General features: G+C 36.5%; 1 protein-coding gene across 1 annotated transcript in view; it reads left to right on the top strand.

Annotated features, from left to right (window-relative positions):
* nos1 (nitric oxide synthase 1) overlaps positions 1 to 9,021 on the top strand; it is a 56,394-nt gene extending 47,373 nt beyond the window's left edge. Inside the window, exons 22-29 of the mRNA XM_015378863.1 lie at positions 468 to 674; positions 1,614 to 1,824; positions 2,298 to 2,385; positions 4,293 to 4,414; positions 4,852 to 5,000; positions 5,217 to 5,411; positions 5,760 to 5,878; positions 8,038 to 9,021. Coding sequence (XP_015234349.1) covers positions 468 to 674; positions 1,614 to 1,824; positions 2,298 to 2,385; positions 4,293 to 4,414; positions 4,852 to 5,000; positions 5,217 to 5,411; positions 5,760 to 5,878; positions 8,038 to 8,053 — 1,107 coding nt within the window. The 3' untranslated portion in view covers positions 8,054 to 9,021. The remainder of the gene's footprint in view (positions 1 to 467; positions 675 to 1,613; positions 1,825 to 2,297; positions 2,386 to 4,292; positions 4,415 to 4,851; positions 5,001 to 5,216; positions 5,412 to 5,759; positions 5,879 to 8,037) is intronic.
* The last annotated feature ends 7,803 nt before the right edge of the window (positions 9,022 to 16,824 follow it).

Genomic DNA, 16,824 nt, shown 5'->3' with positions numbered 1-16,824 from the left:
GAAGCCTCCCAGATCTCCAGATGCATTTGAGATATCAAAAAAGTACTCCAGAGTGTTGTTCAGCATGGGGGTGAGTAGAAAATTAAGGCTCATGTTTTGGGTGTACTATTCCTTTAACAAGCAGAAGTCAAGTATATGAAGTTCATTTAGTACAATGATTCAGACGGATTGAAGTTAATTGCTCTCATTTCAATGTAATCTTAGTTTTAACACAATGCATGTTTTTTTGGGGGGTTTTTTGTGCGTTTTGTTGGTCAGTCACATAAAATCCCAATCAAATATTTTCCGGTTATAATGTAACCAAATATGAAAATGTTGAAGAGGGGTGAATTTTTCTGCAAGATACTGCAGCTCAAAAACACAAAAGACAAACAACAATAATGTTGTTAAATCCTGCCACTTTCTCATTTATTCTCATTTACTTTTACAGGAATAATTACCAAATGTGTTTTGGTGTATGATCTGAGGTAACCAACTTTATAATTCTTTGTGTTTTTTTGGCAGGCGTCATAAGTAATTGGACAAATGAGACTCGTATTCCTCCCTGCACCATCTTCCAAGCTTTTCAGTGCTTTCTGGACATTACTACTCCACCGACCCCTGTGCTGCTCCAGCAGTTTGCTGCTCTGGCAACCAATGACAAACAGAAAAGAAAACTAGAAATCCTCAGTAAGGTAAATTTAGATGACACTCGATTACTTTCCTCATGGAATTCATTACAGAAATACCATTTCCCAGCATTTGAACTGACTTTTTAAAGGTATTCTTATCTTTAACCACCTAAACACATGTAAAATTGTGGCATTAACATTTTAGATTTTTCCTACCTCTTCAATTCATAGCTCTTTAACATTCACCATGTGCTTAAGCCGCAACAGTAACTAACCCCCTCATTATGTTTGCTAAAATATGGGAGATTGTTTTCAATGTCTGAAAGCGGATTTGATGCACTTTGCACCGTTGAAAATGTGTACAGCAGGAGTTACCAGGAGCGAAATTAGAGCTGCTGATTGCTGTAACCCAGAAGTCCTTCCCCCATTATGGTGCCTCCCACAAGTCGCCCTCCATTTTTGTTGTGTGAAAAAGGCTGGAGGAGGCCAAGCAGTGACTCATGTGTAGAATCACTGTCACTAAAGTGAGAGGAAAAGATGAAGGCCTTCTAAATTTGGAAAATAAAATGGCACAGTACAGTCGGCACTGCAGATACTTCTTTGTTTTTAGTCTCATTGAGTATCAAAGAGCTCTTACAGTCGCTATGTTATGACTGATTACTTGCCTGTCTACCTATTCTTAAAACATGACTGAACCTGTGGAATGCTTGAAATAATGTTGCTTCACAAAAAGGCAAAGCTCTGTATTTTTTCAAGGTGGCAAAGCCAAAGTGATAAAAATTGTAATGCTCTTTGTGGTAAGGGGTTCTTGTAAAAAAAAAAAAAAAAAAAAGATGATTTTGAGGGATAAGATTAAAAACTGCAAAAAGAATAAATATTTCATTTGGTCTTAATGTTTTACTGTTTGCACGGACATACTGCATACTGTATAAAAGACTTTAAAAAAGACTTTCTTCTAAAAGGTTTTTAACGCAGCTTATTTTTCCCTTTTTGACAATGCAGGGTTTGCAGGAATATGAGGAATGGAAGTGGTACAACAACCCTACACTAGTGGAGGTGCTGGAGGAGTTCCCTTCCATCCAGATGCCCTCAACTCTGCTGCTCACTCAGCTTCCTCTGCTGCAACCCCGCTATTACTCCATCAGCTCCTCTCCTGACCTGTATCCAGGAGAGATTCACCTCACAGTGGCTGTGGTCTCTTATCGTACCAGAGGTGAGAATCTACCAGTAACTTAAAGCTTTATTTAAGGTTGAAGGTTTGTCCCTCCTAATATTATAAAGCTGCTTTTTGGTTATGTTTTTTTTCTTCCTATTGACTAGACATAAAGGGATAGTTTAGGTCCCTGGGCTTAAGTTCCTTTCAATTGTCAGAAATGTTTACATTTTACCTTTATTAGCTGGCTTTTTCAGTATCAGCATCCATAATTGCAAATTGTTGCAAACGGCTAAAGATGAAATAGTTTGTTTAAATGCACATGGTATATGTTAATGGATTGCTATGATTGTATGACTAATCCCTGTATTGCAGGGATTTTTTTTTCTTCAGTAAGTGAAAATAAGAGAAAGCTTCGGCCTTGTAGGCGTGTTGGGGCCGTTTTTTTCCTGTTAGTTTGGGCACTTAAAATGAGTGGGAGCAGGTTGTAGAGGGAAAAGGTAAACTGATTGCTTGGTGATCATCTTTTTCAGGTGGGCAAGGACCTCTCCATCATGGAGTATGTTCATCATGGCTGAACAGGATAGAGAAAGGAGAGATGGTGCCATGTTTTGTCCGAAGGTGATGATCAAAAATGAACTTTGTAAAACCTTATCACAAAATCCTTGCCACTTTCTGTACGTTGGAAAAAAAATAAAAATTCTGGTGGAACTTTAGCCACATTTCCTCCCGTTCCCCAGCTGGTGTACATTATTCTAATCTTTTTTATCGGTTTATGGTGTTTGATAGTATCAATAAAATTTAGCTAGGTATGAGGTTTTAGTTTTTAGGACATGGTATGGAATTTAATTTACCCAAATTTCATATCAAATCCATTGTTACATCTCAAGTGTTGACATTTTTTAACTTATTTACAATAAGAACTCAATCTAGTGTTGGATCTTCATATAATGTTAGTTTTGTTTTCTAGAAATGGTTGCTCTAGCAATATTCTGGGAATTGAGAACGAATTTGTAAAAGCTCAGCCTTTCATACCGGAGTGCTTCTATAAACAGGACATACTAACCATCAAAAACAGAATAGAAATACATGTATATGTTGGTGCACTGGAAGGGTCAGCATTAGGAACAGTTCAAGTTTTGCTTTTTCATCCCATGATGCTTGCAATAATAATAATAATAATAATGATAAAAGTGCAGTTGACAAAAGTGCTCCAAAAGGTATCCTATCTTAAGATTTTAAAATAAACTTATTTTTTAAACATATTTTCACATGAACAATAAAAGTAAGCATGACACAAAGTTAGCTAACATTATGCAGCCTAGCTTTTCCTGACCATAAATGTTTTTAATGATGATCTTCATTTATGCAGCCCTGATATACAGCTTGGTTTATGCTGTTTTTACAAGGAAAATTATTAGTTACTGTAATGTGCTGAAACCTGTTGACATGGACAGTTATAGAGTTATAGAAAACATAGTTTTAGGTGCACACTACATTGAATTTAACCACATAATTTACAAGATTAGGTCAAATTAATTTGATAGCACTGGTCATTAATGCTCAGCAGAGTCAGGGTTTATATATCTTGGCTCTTTGTAGAGCAAAACCTGTCAACTTTCAGTGGAATGTTTAATCTTATCATGGGCGTTGCCTCTTGAATTTCTGCTTCTCCATGGCTTTAAATCAAAGTTCATAAATTGTCAAAGGATAACCCTATGACTGCTTATTGTCGGTGTTAGAAGACGGGACTTGAAGATATTTGACTTCCTAAGGGCTTCCTTAAACAATTGCGATACCTTAATAGACTGAGTTGAGCCATCGATAAAGGTTACACAAGCAACACATATTAGTTACCGTTGCATGGTGTTTGATACCTGTTCTTTGCCATCTATTCCAGATGTTTTTTACTTGGTGCATTTAAGCACAGCCATGTAGTCAAAGTGCATCCAATTAATAAAACAGTTATGGGTTTGTTTTAGGTTTACAGCACTAGTGGCTCATTTTTATGGACAGTAGGCTGACAGAAACAACTTTCATTTCCCAAAGAGGTGGCCGGTGCCCATGTACACCATTATGATTATCCAGCACATCATCTGTCTTTTTATACATGTAATACTCCAAGGTTGACGGGAAAGGAAGAGCAACAATGTTGTAGCCTGTGGTTTTATTCCTCTGCTTGTTCTACCTGCAAATTCACACCTAAAATTGCTATCTGCCTGCACAAGCTCTAATGAAATATAACAGCCAGAGTGCAAAATAAATTTGATATAATCTAATTTGCAGGGTGGGGGTTTACACTGTAGTTCATCTTTTGTCTATTCCTAAATAGAGCACTATTTAATGACACCAATGGGAGATGTTATCAGTTCAGTATAACAGATTTAGAAGCAAAAGCATTAGGTTTTAAGTTCTCTAAAAGTGTAAAAATTTGTGTATATTATTGCTAAGGACTGTTAATCTCCACTTGTGATGACTTTCACTTTGTGCAATACCACCTTTCATTTCTATCCTTTCTGACATTTTAGCGCACCATCATTCCAACTTCCCAAAGACAACAAAGCACCTTGTATCCTTGTGGGCCCGGGAACAGGCATTGCACCATTCAGAAGCTTTTGGCAGCAGAGACAGTATGACCTTGAGCAAAACGGTAGGTTTTTGTTTTTACCAGAGTTTGAGTTTATTTAAAAAGGGACAATGCATATTAATGAAAGTATACATTTTTTGTTACACAGATTTTGATTTACAGTTAATTTACATTTTTAGTAAGATTGGCAGGTTGAGTCAACAACATAAAATAATAAAATCAATAAAACGATAACAACAAATAAAGTAAGCCTTCATGGCTGTGGGGAGTATATTTAGGTGGAGAAATTACAGAGGGGGATCACAGAAGAAAAAAAATTTACTGGTATCAGTAATTTTGGAAAAGCTCTCTATAATCTCCTGCTAAAGAGACTGAATAGATACTATTGTAAAATACAATTTTCAGTATTGCATTAAAAGCAAGTTATTTCTGATAAAATATCTGCATTGTACCATGTACAAAGTCCAATGTTTAGCAGCAATCTAACTCTTGCTTTTAAGGGATTAAGTCGTGCCCCATGATCCTGGTGTTTGGTTGCCGACAGTCTGAGATTGATCACATCTACAAAGAAGAGACTCTCCAGGCCAAGAACAGAGAAGTGTTCAAAGAGCTTTATGCTGCTTATTCCAGAGAGCCTGGCAAACCAAAGGTAAAACCACCAAAGGACTTGGTGCAGAACATTTGTCGTTGACTTTGATCATTTGATAAAATCTTGATTTTAGTCATCTGATTATTAATTTTTTTTATGTAAACCATGGTTGAAGGATTTCATCTTGTTAGTTTTACCAAACATCTACTATTTGTCCTTCGTAATTCTCAGATTATCGCAGATTTTTCCATCAATGTTTTCTCCTAACTGTTCCAGAAATATGTACAAGATGTATTACGCGAGCATCTGTCAGAAACTGTTTACCAGTGCCTGAGAAAGGAAGGTGGGCACATCTACGTGTGTGGAGATGTAACGATGGCTGGAGACGTTCTGAAGACCGTCCAGCAAATCATCAAACATGAGGGTCAAATGAGCATAGAAGATGCTGGTTTCTACATCAGCAAGCTTCGGGTAAGAAGCAACCCTCTGCAGGGTAATAAGCTTTTACAAGGTTGTTTCTTCTGTTCTGGTTGTTGGGATCCACAATAAGCAATTATTCCTTTTTTTCTTTAGAGAAAGCAGGGCTGCAGTAGAAAAATGTAACTAAGTAAAAATTATTCTTTAGAATAACGTAACTAAAGGGCAAACACAAAATGGTTTCTAAATCCAGTCCTTTTGGTACAATTTCTTTTAAAATAAATGAAATATTATATATACATGTAGGTTGCATTTTGTTCAGTGAAGTCAGTTGCTGTTTAAATGCTTTTATTTTCCCTACGTTTGTTTATTTTTTATAATCTTTGCTATGTTGTCTGTTAGGATGAGAACCGGTACCACGAAGACATCTTTGGTGTCACTCTGCGCACCTATGAGGTCACAAATCGGCTTCGGTCAGAGTCCATCGCCTTCATTGAGGAGAACAAAAAGGACTCAGATGAGTACGTTCAGTTCAGAATTAAATATTAAATGGGAATATTTATTTAGATTTCTAAATAAACAAGTCAAATCTGTGATTGAAGCTATGATGTCTTTTAGTTGTGCACATAGTGTTTTGGTACAACTATTTCAGTCACTAGAAAATGAAAACTGGATTTGAAACTTTTCCCCCAAAGCTGAAGATTGAAGTTTTTTGAGATAAATATTTTAATTCCAGCCATGTTATTGTTTGTGCCATTTTGTCACAATTGCTACTTAGTTTTCATTGCTATTTTATATCTAACGGTTTCAATGACTGCTGGTCTGATTGACTAAAACAATTAATTTAGTGCCCCTGAGTGCTGTCACTTAGTCATGTAAGGAACCTGCTGACTTTAAAAGAAATGTAGTTTTAAAATATCATGCCGTAAATTAAACACAAAAATACATCCCATATAAATAAAATTTTTCCTGTTGATTCAGTATTAGATTTTTTTGGTTGTTTTCATGTATATTATTCATGATAACCTTAAGTTAACAAAATCGTTTGACTGCATCACCATATTTACAGTATTCGTATCAATATTCATTGTGTTCCACTTACAAATCCACACCCTTTTATATACAGATATGCAGACCAATAGTTAACATTTAGTTAATAGTTCATTTAGATTTGTCAGTAAACCTAAGGGTCATGTTTTTGGATTGTGAGAGGAAGCCGAAGTACCCGGAGCAAACCCCGTATGGTCAGGAAGACCATGAAAACTCCATGCAGAAGGACCCTTGGGTCAGGAATCTAACCCAGGTCCTTCAACCTTTTAATGCTATGTTCACGACTAACTCGATAAAAGCAGCTGGTTTAAATGCTAAGTCAATAGTCTATGCGCATCAAGGCGCTTCAAAAGGTCCTGCAGCGCTTCTAGAGTTGCAGGAGCAGTGCAACTTGATGAAACTGAAGCAGCGCCTCATGGGCTTCTGAGCATCTAAAGTGCGTGATGCGCTTCACAAACAGCAGATGCTGGAGTTAGAAAAATTTAACTTTTACTGCTCGACGTGCCACATCAACCAATCAGAGAAGCTGATTTGGGAGGGAGACAGACACAGCTCTGCTGATGCAGAGCACTCCCCTGTAACAGTTTATTAATGGCTAAATTAACTTTAAGGTCGATACCTTCCAGCAAAATATGTTGGCTGATATTATTCTGGTGCCTGCAGTTGAAAAACCTTAACATCTTATTCACAACCCCATGAACATTAGCTGAATCCCCGCAGCTCCCGCTGGAGATTCCCAATGACGCTGCACAGCCGGTATGTCAGGGACAGACGACGTTTTGAGGTGGACTTTCTCACTTAAAAACATATTAAAAGTACTTTTTACCCACCGATTCCAGCTAATATAGAAAAGTCGCTCTTTGCCGTTGAACACAGGAGCATCAGACGCATCTGGACATACTTTAATGGACATGCTTCAGGAGCGTCAAATATGCCCTTGACGTGACTCTGACCTTAATGTGTAAGCATAAAAAAATTAAGCAGTAGAAGTGCATCCCGTGTGAACGTAGCATAAGGCAAAAGTGCTACATAGTGTATCAGAGAGTAATCATCTAATTAAATGTTAGAATACATTTTTTTGTTTTTTGAACATTTCCCTTGTTGAATTTTTGACAGAACAGCAGGTTAGTATGGATTGTAAAGCATAAATCCAATGAGATAGATCTCAATGAGATTATCATTTGCTATTAGTTCAAGACAATTTCGATCTGCATCCTGGAGTTGTTTGGCAGCAGCGTGTTGTCACCCCAACATTCAGATGAAAACAGAGTGGGTAACCATAGAAACGTGTGGAGGGAGGCCTTTAAACCAGCAGGATTAGAGTGAATGCGGATGGCCCTGTTCAATTTCTGTTTTTTTTTTTTACGTTTTTTTGTACATGTTCAAGATTTTACTCTTCATACACCCTTGCCATGAGAGCTAAACAAGGGCGCCACATAGCCACTCTAGCTCATTAAGTACCAACATAATGCATCACAGACGATGGTTCCTGTGTGGATTGTCACTTGAATTTCACATTTGGCCATCAAAGCCCCTGCTCACTGGATGAGTAATGACTGTTACATCTTTGTTTTTGTGTCTCTCTTTCTCTGCGTTGGTTTGTTTCTCTCCTTTTCTGTCTTTCCTGCAGGGTTTTCTGCTCGTAGGCCGACAAATGGAGGGCCTGTTAAACGCAAACAGCCTAAACGACACTGCAACGCTGATTAAAGAATACTGTGCCAATTTTTGTACTGTAAAAAAAAAAGGGGGTTTCTTTCTTTTTTTATACCACTTAACAGTTCTGTTGGGCTCTGCAACTTTGTGTGTAGCAAGTTGGAAATGTTTTGTTCTGATATTGTTTTTGCTTGTTGACGATACTTCCAAAAATGTACAAATGAACCATTATGATTCATAATGTGTGCACTTAGTGTATTGAACTGCCTCATTGTGAATGCATGACAAAGAAATTAATATAATCAAGAAATATACTGTACTGTGTTATTGTTGCAGTTTAAATGCTTTTATTAAGGTTATATATTTGCAAGAAAATGCGTATCATTGATTTAAAAAAAAAAAGTTCTGTATTAAAACTGTCAACTTCACCTGTTGGGAATGTGTAGGGGCTGGTAAAACTATTATATTTTTGGGGATTTATTATTCACAAAGGCTAAAGTAGATGAAGCTAAGATGGCAGAAGATGTACAGGCATGCAGATGGCAAAAAGTATATGGATAATTTAGAAATCAAGATATCATGTGGACTAGTCACCAAGTTATGAAAAAATATTTTTTTGGTCTCTGCTTCAATAGGTAGAATTTGATTTACCAATCAAGTTATCAGCTCCAGACAAAATACTATTTAGTGGAACATTCATCCTGTCAGGTTTTCATGTCTCAGCTGGAGCTTTTAAAACTAATCAAACAGAAATCTGCTTAAAAATCAAATCCACACGTTTAAATTTATTATAGGGTCTTGAGATTTTACTGTTGTGTTCAATAGGGTACAATGTGTAAAGCTAATGATGAGGGAATAATTATCCCAAAGAGTACAGTTTTGAATCTGAAATGAATAAAGTAATGGAAAAAGTTAAAGGGTAATTGTTTGAATATGTTAAAATCTAACAGATTTTTAATAAAATGCTCTATGATGAGGATGTTGCAAGATTGTTTTTTCTTAAATTCAGTCATTTAAATTTGTGTGCAGTTACCATACTTGTCCTGCGTAGTGTGCAAGTCTGTGTGGCATCACGTCTTCAGTCATGTTACCTTAGCGGCAGCAAATTCTTAGCCCCTCAGCAATACTTGGATGTTTGTTTGATATGCTGTAAAACAGCATCTATTGTACTGTATTTAGCTCTTGGTAAGCCCCTTTTTTGTATTGCTGCACATACATTTGAAACTGCAGGCTGCTGACGTCGATTACATTTTATACAGTTTTTGCATTTTAATGTGTAGACGTCTTGTGAGCAAGCCCTTTGGCAGTTTCTCATTTGCTTAATTGTCCTTGATTGGCAAGACTCCTGGACATGTAACACAAACTAGATATGTTAGGAATCCATCCAGTGTGCTGTGAGGTTTAACAATATACCAGACAAACCTTCAAACTAGGTGTACATCGTAAAGTAAATGATGGTATATCCTGCACCTCATAGCTAGATTTCACAGTTTAAAGGAGGGCATAATCATCCTGAAACTATTTTCCATCATGGCAACAGTCATTCAGGGGAATACATTTGGTCAATTGAATTACACAAGCTAACCCCTTCACTGTAAACCCAAACAGTTCTGAATACTGAAAAAACTTTTGTGGAAAGAGATTGAGCAAGTTATTCAGAATATTTAGTTTGAAGTACTCGCATGTCTTGCATCATGATTTCAATGCTGTATAAAGTATAAGTACTTCAAACTGAAATATTGTAACTTCATCCATCTATTTTCTGTCACGCTTTATCCCAGCTGGGGTCATGAGGGGTGCTGCTGCCTATTACCAGCTGTCTACGGGCAAGAGGCGGGGTACACCCTGGACAGGTCGCCAGTCTTTCGCAGGGCGACAAACAACCATTCACGCTCACACCAAAGAGAATTTAGAAGAAAAAGCTATTTAACCTAACAGTCATGTTTTTGGACTGTTGGGGGAAGCCTGAGTACCCAGAGAGAACCCAAGCATGCTCAGGAAGAACATGCAAACTCCATGCAGAAAGAATTCAATTCCCAGGCCGGGATTGAACCCGGAACCTTCTTGCTGCAAGGCAGCAGTGGTAACAACTGTGTCAATGAGCAGCCATATTCTAACTTCATTACTCAAAAACATTTGGGTAATCCGTTTCCAAAAATTGAGTATTCTGAACTTAACTTTAAGTAAAAGAGCAACAGACTACTGTATAAACTAAACCAGGATGTTTTAATGAACTTGTGAAATGCAAACCAAACAAAGAACTTGGGCTTTTACTATTAAGGTTCAAGCCATAAAATCAGCTTTGGGGTGGTTCACAGCACTTTGAAGTAATCAAGAGAGATGTTAGACATGTGCATGGAACAGACACTCTAAATTGTTTTTACATCAACAAACCTATGAACTAGCCTCAAATTATACTCCTTATTTTTGATACTTATTTTTTTTAAGAGCAAAAATTTCAAAATACAAGGGATGTCTTTAAATGTGCTGTTACAAAGAATTTAGTGCCAGTTAAGGTTTTATGATTTTCTTTTCTTTGCTAACTGCATCCCCGCTGTAGCAATTCTCATCGAGCTAGAGAGCTTTTTTCCTCAATGTTCTTTAAAAAATGGCTGTTTCATGGCAAAACATTGAGGGAAGCAAGCGGCGCTGCCCTGATCATATCAGACAGCTGTCGACTCGCACGTTCATCACAAATAAGGCTTTTAAAGAAAAATGCATTTGTAGCATCTTTAGTTGTCTGCGTCTTGCCTTACATTACCTCTGTGTCAACATCACTTGTTTTCCTGTGATAGAAGAGAGATCCCACTGCCTATTAAAACAAAAAAAAACTGTCGGTATGGGTATATGTCTGCCTAATTATGTTTTAAAGATCCGATCCAGTTTTCACATCTTTGAGTGGATATAAACTCACTTTTTTGATCATTTAATTTTGAATATTAATTGAATAATCTTAAAACGAAAGACAAAGACATGAAACGTGGACTTGTGACTGCCAAACAAGCCTGCAAATAAAGTTTTATATGCCATTTAGTCCACGTAGAGTGTAGAGATCGCCACAGGTAAATCTAATTGTTTTAAAGGAGTTATAAGACATTGTCTCAGTAAAGTGCATTGAGATGATGTGTAATTATGCTATATACAAATATATAACTGCAATTTACTGTAAAGTGAATCAAAATTATCCTAATTTTTCATCTGTGATAAAAATTCCCATGGTTGCTCATAAGAGTGCAGCACTTGGTATTGTTTGCAAAAGAGCAGCATTTAAACATGGAAGCTGGCATGACAAGTAACCCAGACTTAATAACTAATTCAATTCAAAATTCAGCTTAAAAATACTTTATTAACCCAAAAGGGAAAAGACGCAGTTATTCATGGACAGTCTTTCAATGAGATGTTGTAGGTGTTGATTTCTGTAGCGGTATTAATAAGCTTCGGTATCCTTCAAAATAAACAACTTTCTGTGGCTCAATCATCTTGAATTTGGCAGCTACATTGTTCCAACATAAAATACCAAATGCTGTTTTGGCAACTCTGGGAACTCTCATATGATTGGCCCAGAAAGCAGGATGCAACAAGGGTTATACACTGAACTGAATGGGTTCTAATGCGTACCTCTAAGTTTGAAAGGGAAAAAAAAAAAAATGTCGAGGGAGAGTACTGTACTGTTTAAAGTGAATGTTATTTTTATTCTGGGTGAGAAAAAAAATGATTTTGGTATATTTTGCAGTAAATTTCTTACTTTGCTTCTTATTTCTCCTGTAATTTCTAATCAGTTTGTTAATTTGCTGCTTTAGTTGGAGGGGAATTTCATCAAAAATGTGCAATTTCTTTTTTTCTGTAACTTGATTTGCAATACATGTAGGTTTTACAAAAAATACACTAAAGAACAGTTCACTACCATCAAGGTATTGCCTGTGAACCATCAAGGTTCACAGGCAATATTAAATGGTTACTCAGCCCTGTGGATATGATGCTACCCCCACCCAAAGACCCCATTTGGTGAATGACCACATAAAGGTTTTCAAAGTCACTATAGATCAGCATTCAAGATGAAGCAATTTGGATCCCAAGAGCAGTCTATATTAATGATAACCAGAGCCATGTACCACGTATCACCAAAGTGAGGGTGGATCTGTCTCATCTTTGAACTACGATCGATAATCCGGATAGATGGAGATGGCTTGACAAGAGGGTTAAAAGAAGTGGCTTGTATTATTGGACAGAAGTAAAATGAACCCAAACGTGAGAAACGGCTTTAAAGCAGAAGGACATCCTAATAATGTAGTCAATGAAAAAACAGACCTATGGAAAGATCTAGGAGTGAGTTCTCTTAAGCATTAATGGAAAGTCAATCAGTCCTTCCTCTACAGCTTGTCCATCAGGGTTACTCTCCCCAGCCGTCTACAGGCTAAAGACAGGGTACACCCTGGACAGGGTGAAATGTTGAAACGGAGGAGGGCACACATTGAAGTGCGTTTTTCAACTCCTGGTTCTGCTGAACATTGACTGTTTGAGGGTGGACCTCTGAATGTACCGGTAGTTAGGATTTGACACTGAGAGCTTAAAACTAATATATATCTGTTGGGATGCCAGGCACACTCAAAACATTGATTAGCAACTTGGATTTTTCTCCACCTAAAAGCAATTCAATGACAGACTTTTAAAAAAAAAAGGTCCGTTCTTTTCGGTGAACCGAGAGGTAATTGGTTAATTAAAAGGATTTGTTATAAAGATTTATCAAATCCTTTAGTTCCAGCAACAGTGTTTTGTTTTTTTGTTGTTGTTGTTGTATGCATGCAAACCTTAGAACATTACAAGTGTTTTAATCCACTTTTCTAGTTTAAATGGGAAATAAAGTTCAGATGGACTTATCAGAATCTCAACTGACCTTGTATTTATAAGCTCTGGCAACAGGAAATTAGTTTAAAGGGACAGAAAATGTAACAATTATCACTATTGGGTTAAATAAAATTTCTATATACATGTATGTATATTGTATATTCCAGATTACATTTTTCCTAAATAATTTTATTGCTGTAGTGCTGTATTTGATGAAAGGGCAATGCCACTCAGATTTTGGAGGATGGGTGGTGATGAAATCTATTGCAATGTTGAAAAGTTTTAGATCTGAAGAAGGTATGTGGTCATGCAGAACCTAGGCCAACCCCAGGAGCTCAATAGATCATCTGAGAACGGCTGGAAGATGGGAAATGAAGGCGATATACGGGGACCACCTCATTCTAGGAAGAAAAATCCCAAAATAAGAGTCCAATCTCCCCCAGTCCTACATCATCAGGGCTTTCATCTGAGATTTTATCAAGAAAGAGAATTTTAATTAATATTTTTCATATCAGATTGGCTGGTTAAATTAAAATGAGAAAAAACTGATATCAATGTACCTGGAGAGAGTTAGTGATTTGCAGATTGTAGGCAGGAGAGGTTATGTTCCATATAACTGATTGCTAAGGAGTTAGGGATAACTAAATTAAAAGTAAATTGAGTTGTTAGTTGGGGAAACACAGAAGAAAGAAAAAAAATGTTTATCATAGTTTTTGGGAACTATGAAGTTAAGCGTAAAGGGAGCCGCCATTCAAGATTATGACAAAAACAGATGATGGGTTGATAATGTTTATGATCCAAAATTAATACAACATTTAATACAATTTAAATGTATAGTAAAAGCTGTTCACATGGCTTTAAGAGAGCTACTAAGGTGAAAAAGGAATATTAAAACTAGTGACGAGGACTTGTATTGAGCCTATGTATGATGTCAGTAGTCAAACCTCTGCATTTCTCTGCATACTTCGCTTCCATGTCTGCCTGTTTGACTGCAATTTTCAGTCATTCAAATTCATTGTTGTTTATGCCAAAATATCCTCTTTTATTCAAGCAGGCAATAACAGTAATGGCCATCAGACAAGTTTCTATATTTACAACAGATTAATGAAGTTGTAAAATGACTGGTATGAAAAAAAACATAAGCAAATCAATATTATGATGTACATGCAAAACGGTTTATGCAAACAGAGAGCGACATGTACGCTAACCTTTGCCTGGTTTGTGGAGACAACATGCTTTTCTTTATCCTCGGAGTTTAGAGTGTAAATATTTTCATCTTTAATTGAAATTCAAGAATTAAATTACTTCAACTGATTTTTCAAGGACTTATCCAGAATTTTTCTTTTGAATCAGATATTCTGTCTCGTCGATTATGAAAATTGTCTAACGCTGTGTTTTAAAGCTTGCAACTAGGAATAAAAAGAATGTTTCAATGAATGCTATAAAGACAAAGTATGTTATTTAAAGCACCAATTCATTATATTTTATAAGAATCTATTTTGGGAGTCTTGGAAATCTGATTTAAAAAAGAAATGTAGGGGGGAAAATACTTTTCTTTATCTCTTCTCAGATTCTTTAGGGCTCAGGCAGTGAAGCAGCAGCAGTGATGGAAGTTGTTACCTTCTGTACATTGCTCATATTAAAACATGCTGTATTTGGCACCGTGCCCCTCAGTAAGGCATTACAGTTGATATTAGGGAGAAACATCCCTGAGGGGTTCTTCTTTGGGATTTTTGTGCAGCTATGAACATCCCTTATTCGATTAACCCATGCTGTTATGACCTTTATGTTCACTTGATTCAGCAAGATCCATTTTCTTGCACGGACAACAGAGACTGCATTTGTGTATGAATAAAGAGAAACATTTACAGCACATTTTCTTGGCTTGTTTTTCTTGTTTAAAGAAAACCTTGGTGAGATGCAGTTAGAGTATTTATCTGGCAGATGGAACTGTTTAAGCTCATGTGACTGTTTATAGGTCCATTTTGGATGTTTTAAATATTTTCTTAAGCTGTTTACCTCCTTGTCTTCTCTCATTACCTCTAGAAGCTTTGAGAAAAGGTACTATAGCAACCTGTCAAGAATACAGAGGAACAAATATGCATATGAACAGCAAAATTTAACATAGGTTCAATAAAGCATGTATACTTTATTAAACTCTTGCCTTTTCTAAACAATCATGAAGCTCTAACAAGAGAAAAACTACAACATGGGAAGTAAGTGGCTAATCCTTTCAAGAAAATGTTCCATCCACAAAAGCAAGGTGAGACTTATTGGAATTTCAAGGTTGGGGTGTTTAAAAGACTACAGAACTGGTAGAGCATAATAGGCTTTGGAAATAGAGGTCATAACAACCATCATTTAGCGCATCTTAGCACTCTCTGTGCTTGAGGCAGGAAAGTAAAAGCTGAAAAACAACCATTTCTGTTTAATAAATTGCACTTTTGACCTGTGCACTAATGAATGTATTCAACAGGGGAACTCTGTCTCATCGCTGAAACCACTTGATTACACTTTTCTGTAGTCCAGTCACTGGTCTGCATATGATTAATATGGGAAAAGCGTTACATTAGTAATGCTCTTAAATACCACATAAGCTATGCAGACAACTTTCACAAGCAAGCACCTAACAAGCTGTATAATCCCATTTAAAGCAGGCTGTATTAAAGGAGCATAGTCAAGTTTTTTGACTATACGAAAAACACCAAAAATCATTTGATCTTAATTAAATAAGGTTATATACATTGTCCTTAAAATTTATTGATCATATTTTTTAGCCTAAATAAGATTGAAGCTTCTGGCATAATGAGCAGACATAAACATACCTGTGCGCCATCTGCTTGTAGCACAGCGGAACTACCAGAGAGCCAGATGGCAACAACTTGACCCAGCTACTCAATAGAGCCACTCAGCCTGACCATCCCACAACATGGCAATGCGTGATTAAAGATCAACCAATGTGAATTAACTGAACCAAATTACAAAATTCAGCTTGTTGTGAATTCTCCCCAGAGCTTCCTGTCAAAAAGTCAAGGAAACATGTAATTGCTGTTCCTATCAAATTCAAATGGACACAAGCTGAAGATTAACGTTTCAATTAAGTACATTTTTAAAAGTGATTTTCATCAGAATGATTGCAAATTTAATGAATTAGAACTACTCAATGTTGAGTAGTATTCTGGATTTTAACATTACTGCCCCTTTTCATTTCAGCCAGTCATTCACTTTCGTTTGCATTTTTACAGTAGAGACTAATTGTATTGGTAGCCGGGTTAATAAGGATGTAAATTCATGCCTCATGACACTTCATTGACATCTGAATCCCTCTGCAGTTTTATTCCCCATCTATCGAGCACCAACCTTTGTTCTATATTCAAATGGCAATCAAGTATGTTTTTGTGTATTTTCACACCCGATCTTGGACTTTTCCTTATTGCTTTCACTATTTTTCTGGGATGTGCTCACTTTCTTAGCCTGGTTTCCTCCTTGTTTACCCCCACGCACATGCTTAGAATCGAATCTTCAATCAGCCAGTGTTGATCTTCTAAACATATCATCTTTTTACTAACAAACTGAGCAAAAGTGAAGTATAAAACACAAAACTAACATAATATGCCAACGGCGTGCATTAATCTTTAATGAAAACTTTGTATACAACCAAAGTGAACAACCGGTTTATATGTTTGAAGAAAATTCATTACATATATAGGATAGGATTGTTCAGGATTATTAAAATTAGGTTATCATCACCCCCTGATGTAGATTATTCTTCTGGATTTAATTTAAATCCAAACATACTTTTAATCTGGCATGCCAACAAGCCTTTATCTAAGTATTGCAGATTTTTCGAATGTGCCTTGTAAAAATAACACTTGCTCATCTGATCTTTAAAGCCTTTCTATGTATTAAAAAAAGATTT

This window comes from Cyprinodon variegatus, unplaced genomic scaffold (assembly GCF_000732505.1).
Source record: "Cyprinodon variegatus isolate N-32 unplaced genomic scaffold, C_variegatus-1.0 Scaffold180, whole genome shotgun sequence".
NCBI lineage: Eukaryota > Metazoa > Chordata > Actinopteri > Cyprinodontiformes > Cyprinodontidae > Cyprinodon > Cyprinodon variegatus.
The sequence above is the reverse complement of the archived record's forward strand: the minus strand, read 5'-3'. Positions and strand labels throughout refer to the sequence as shown.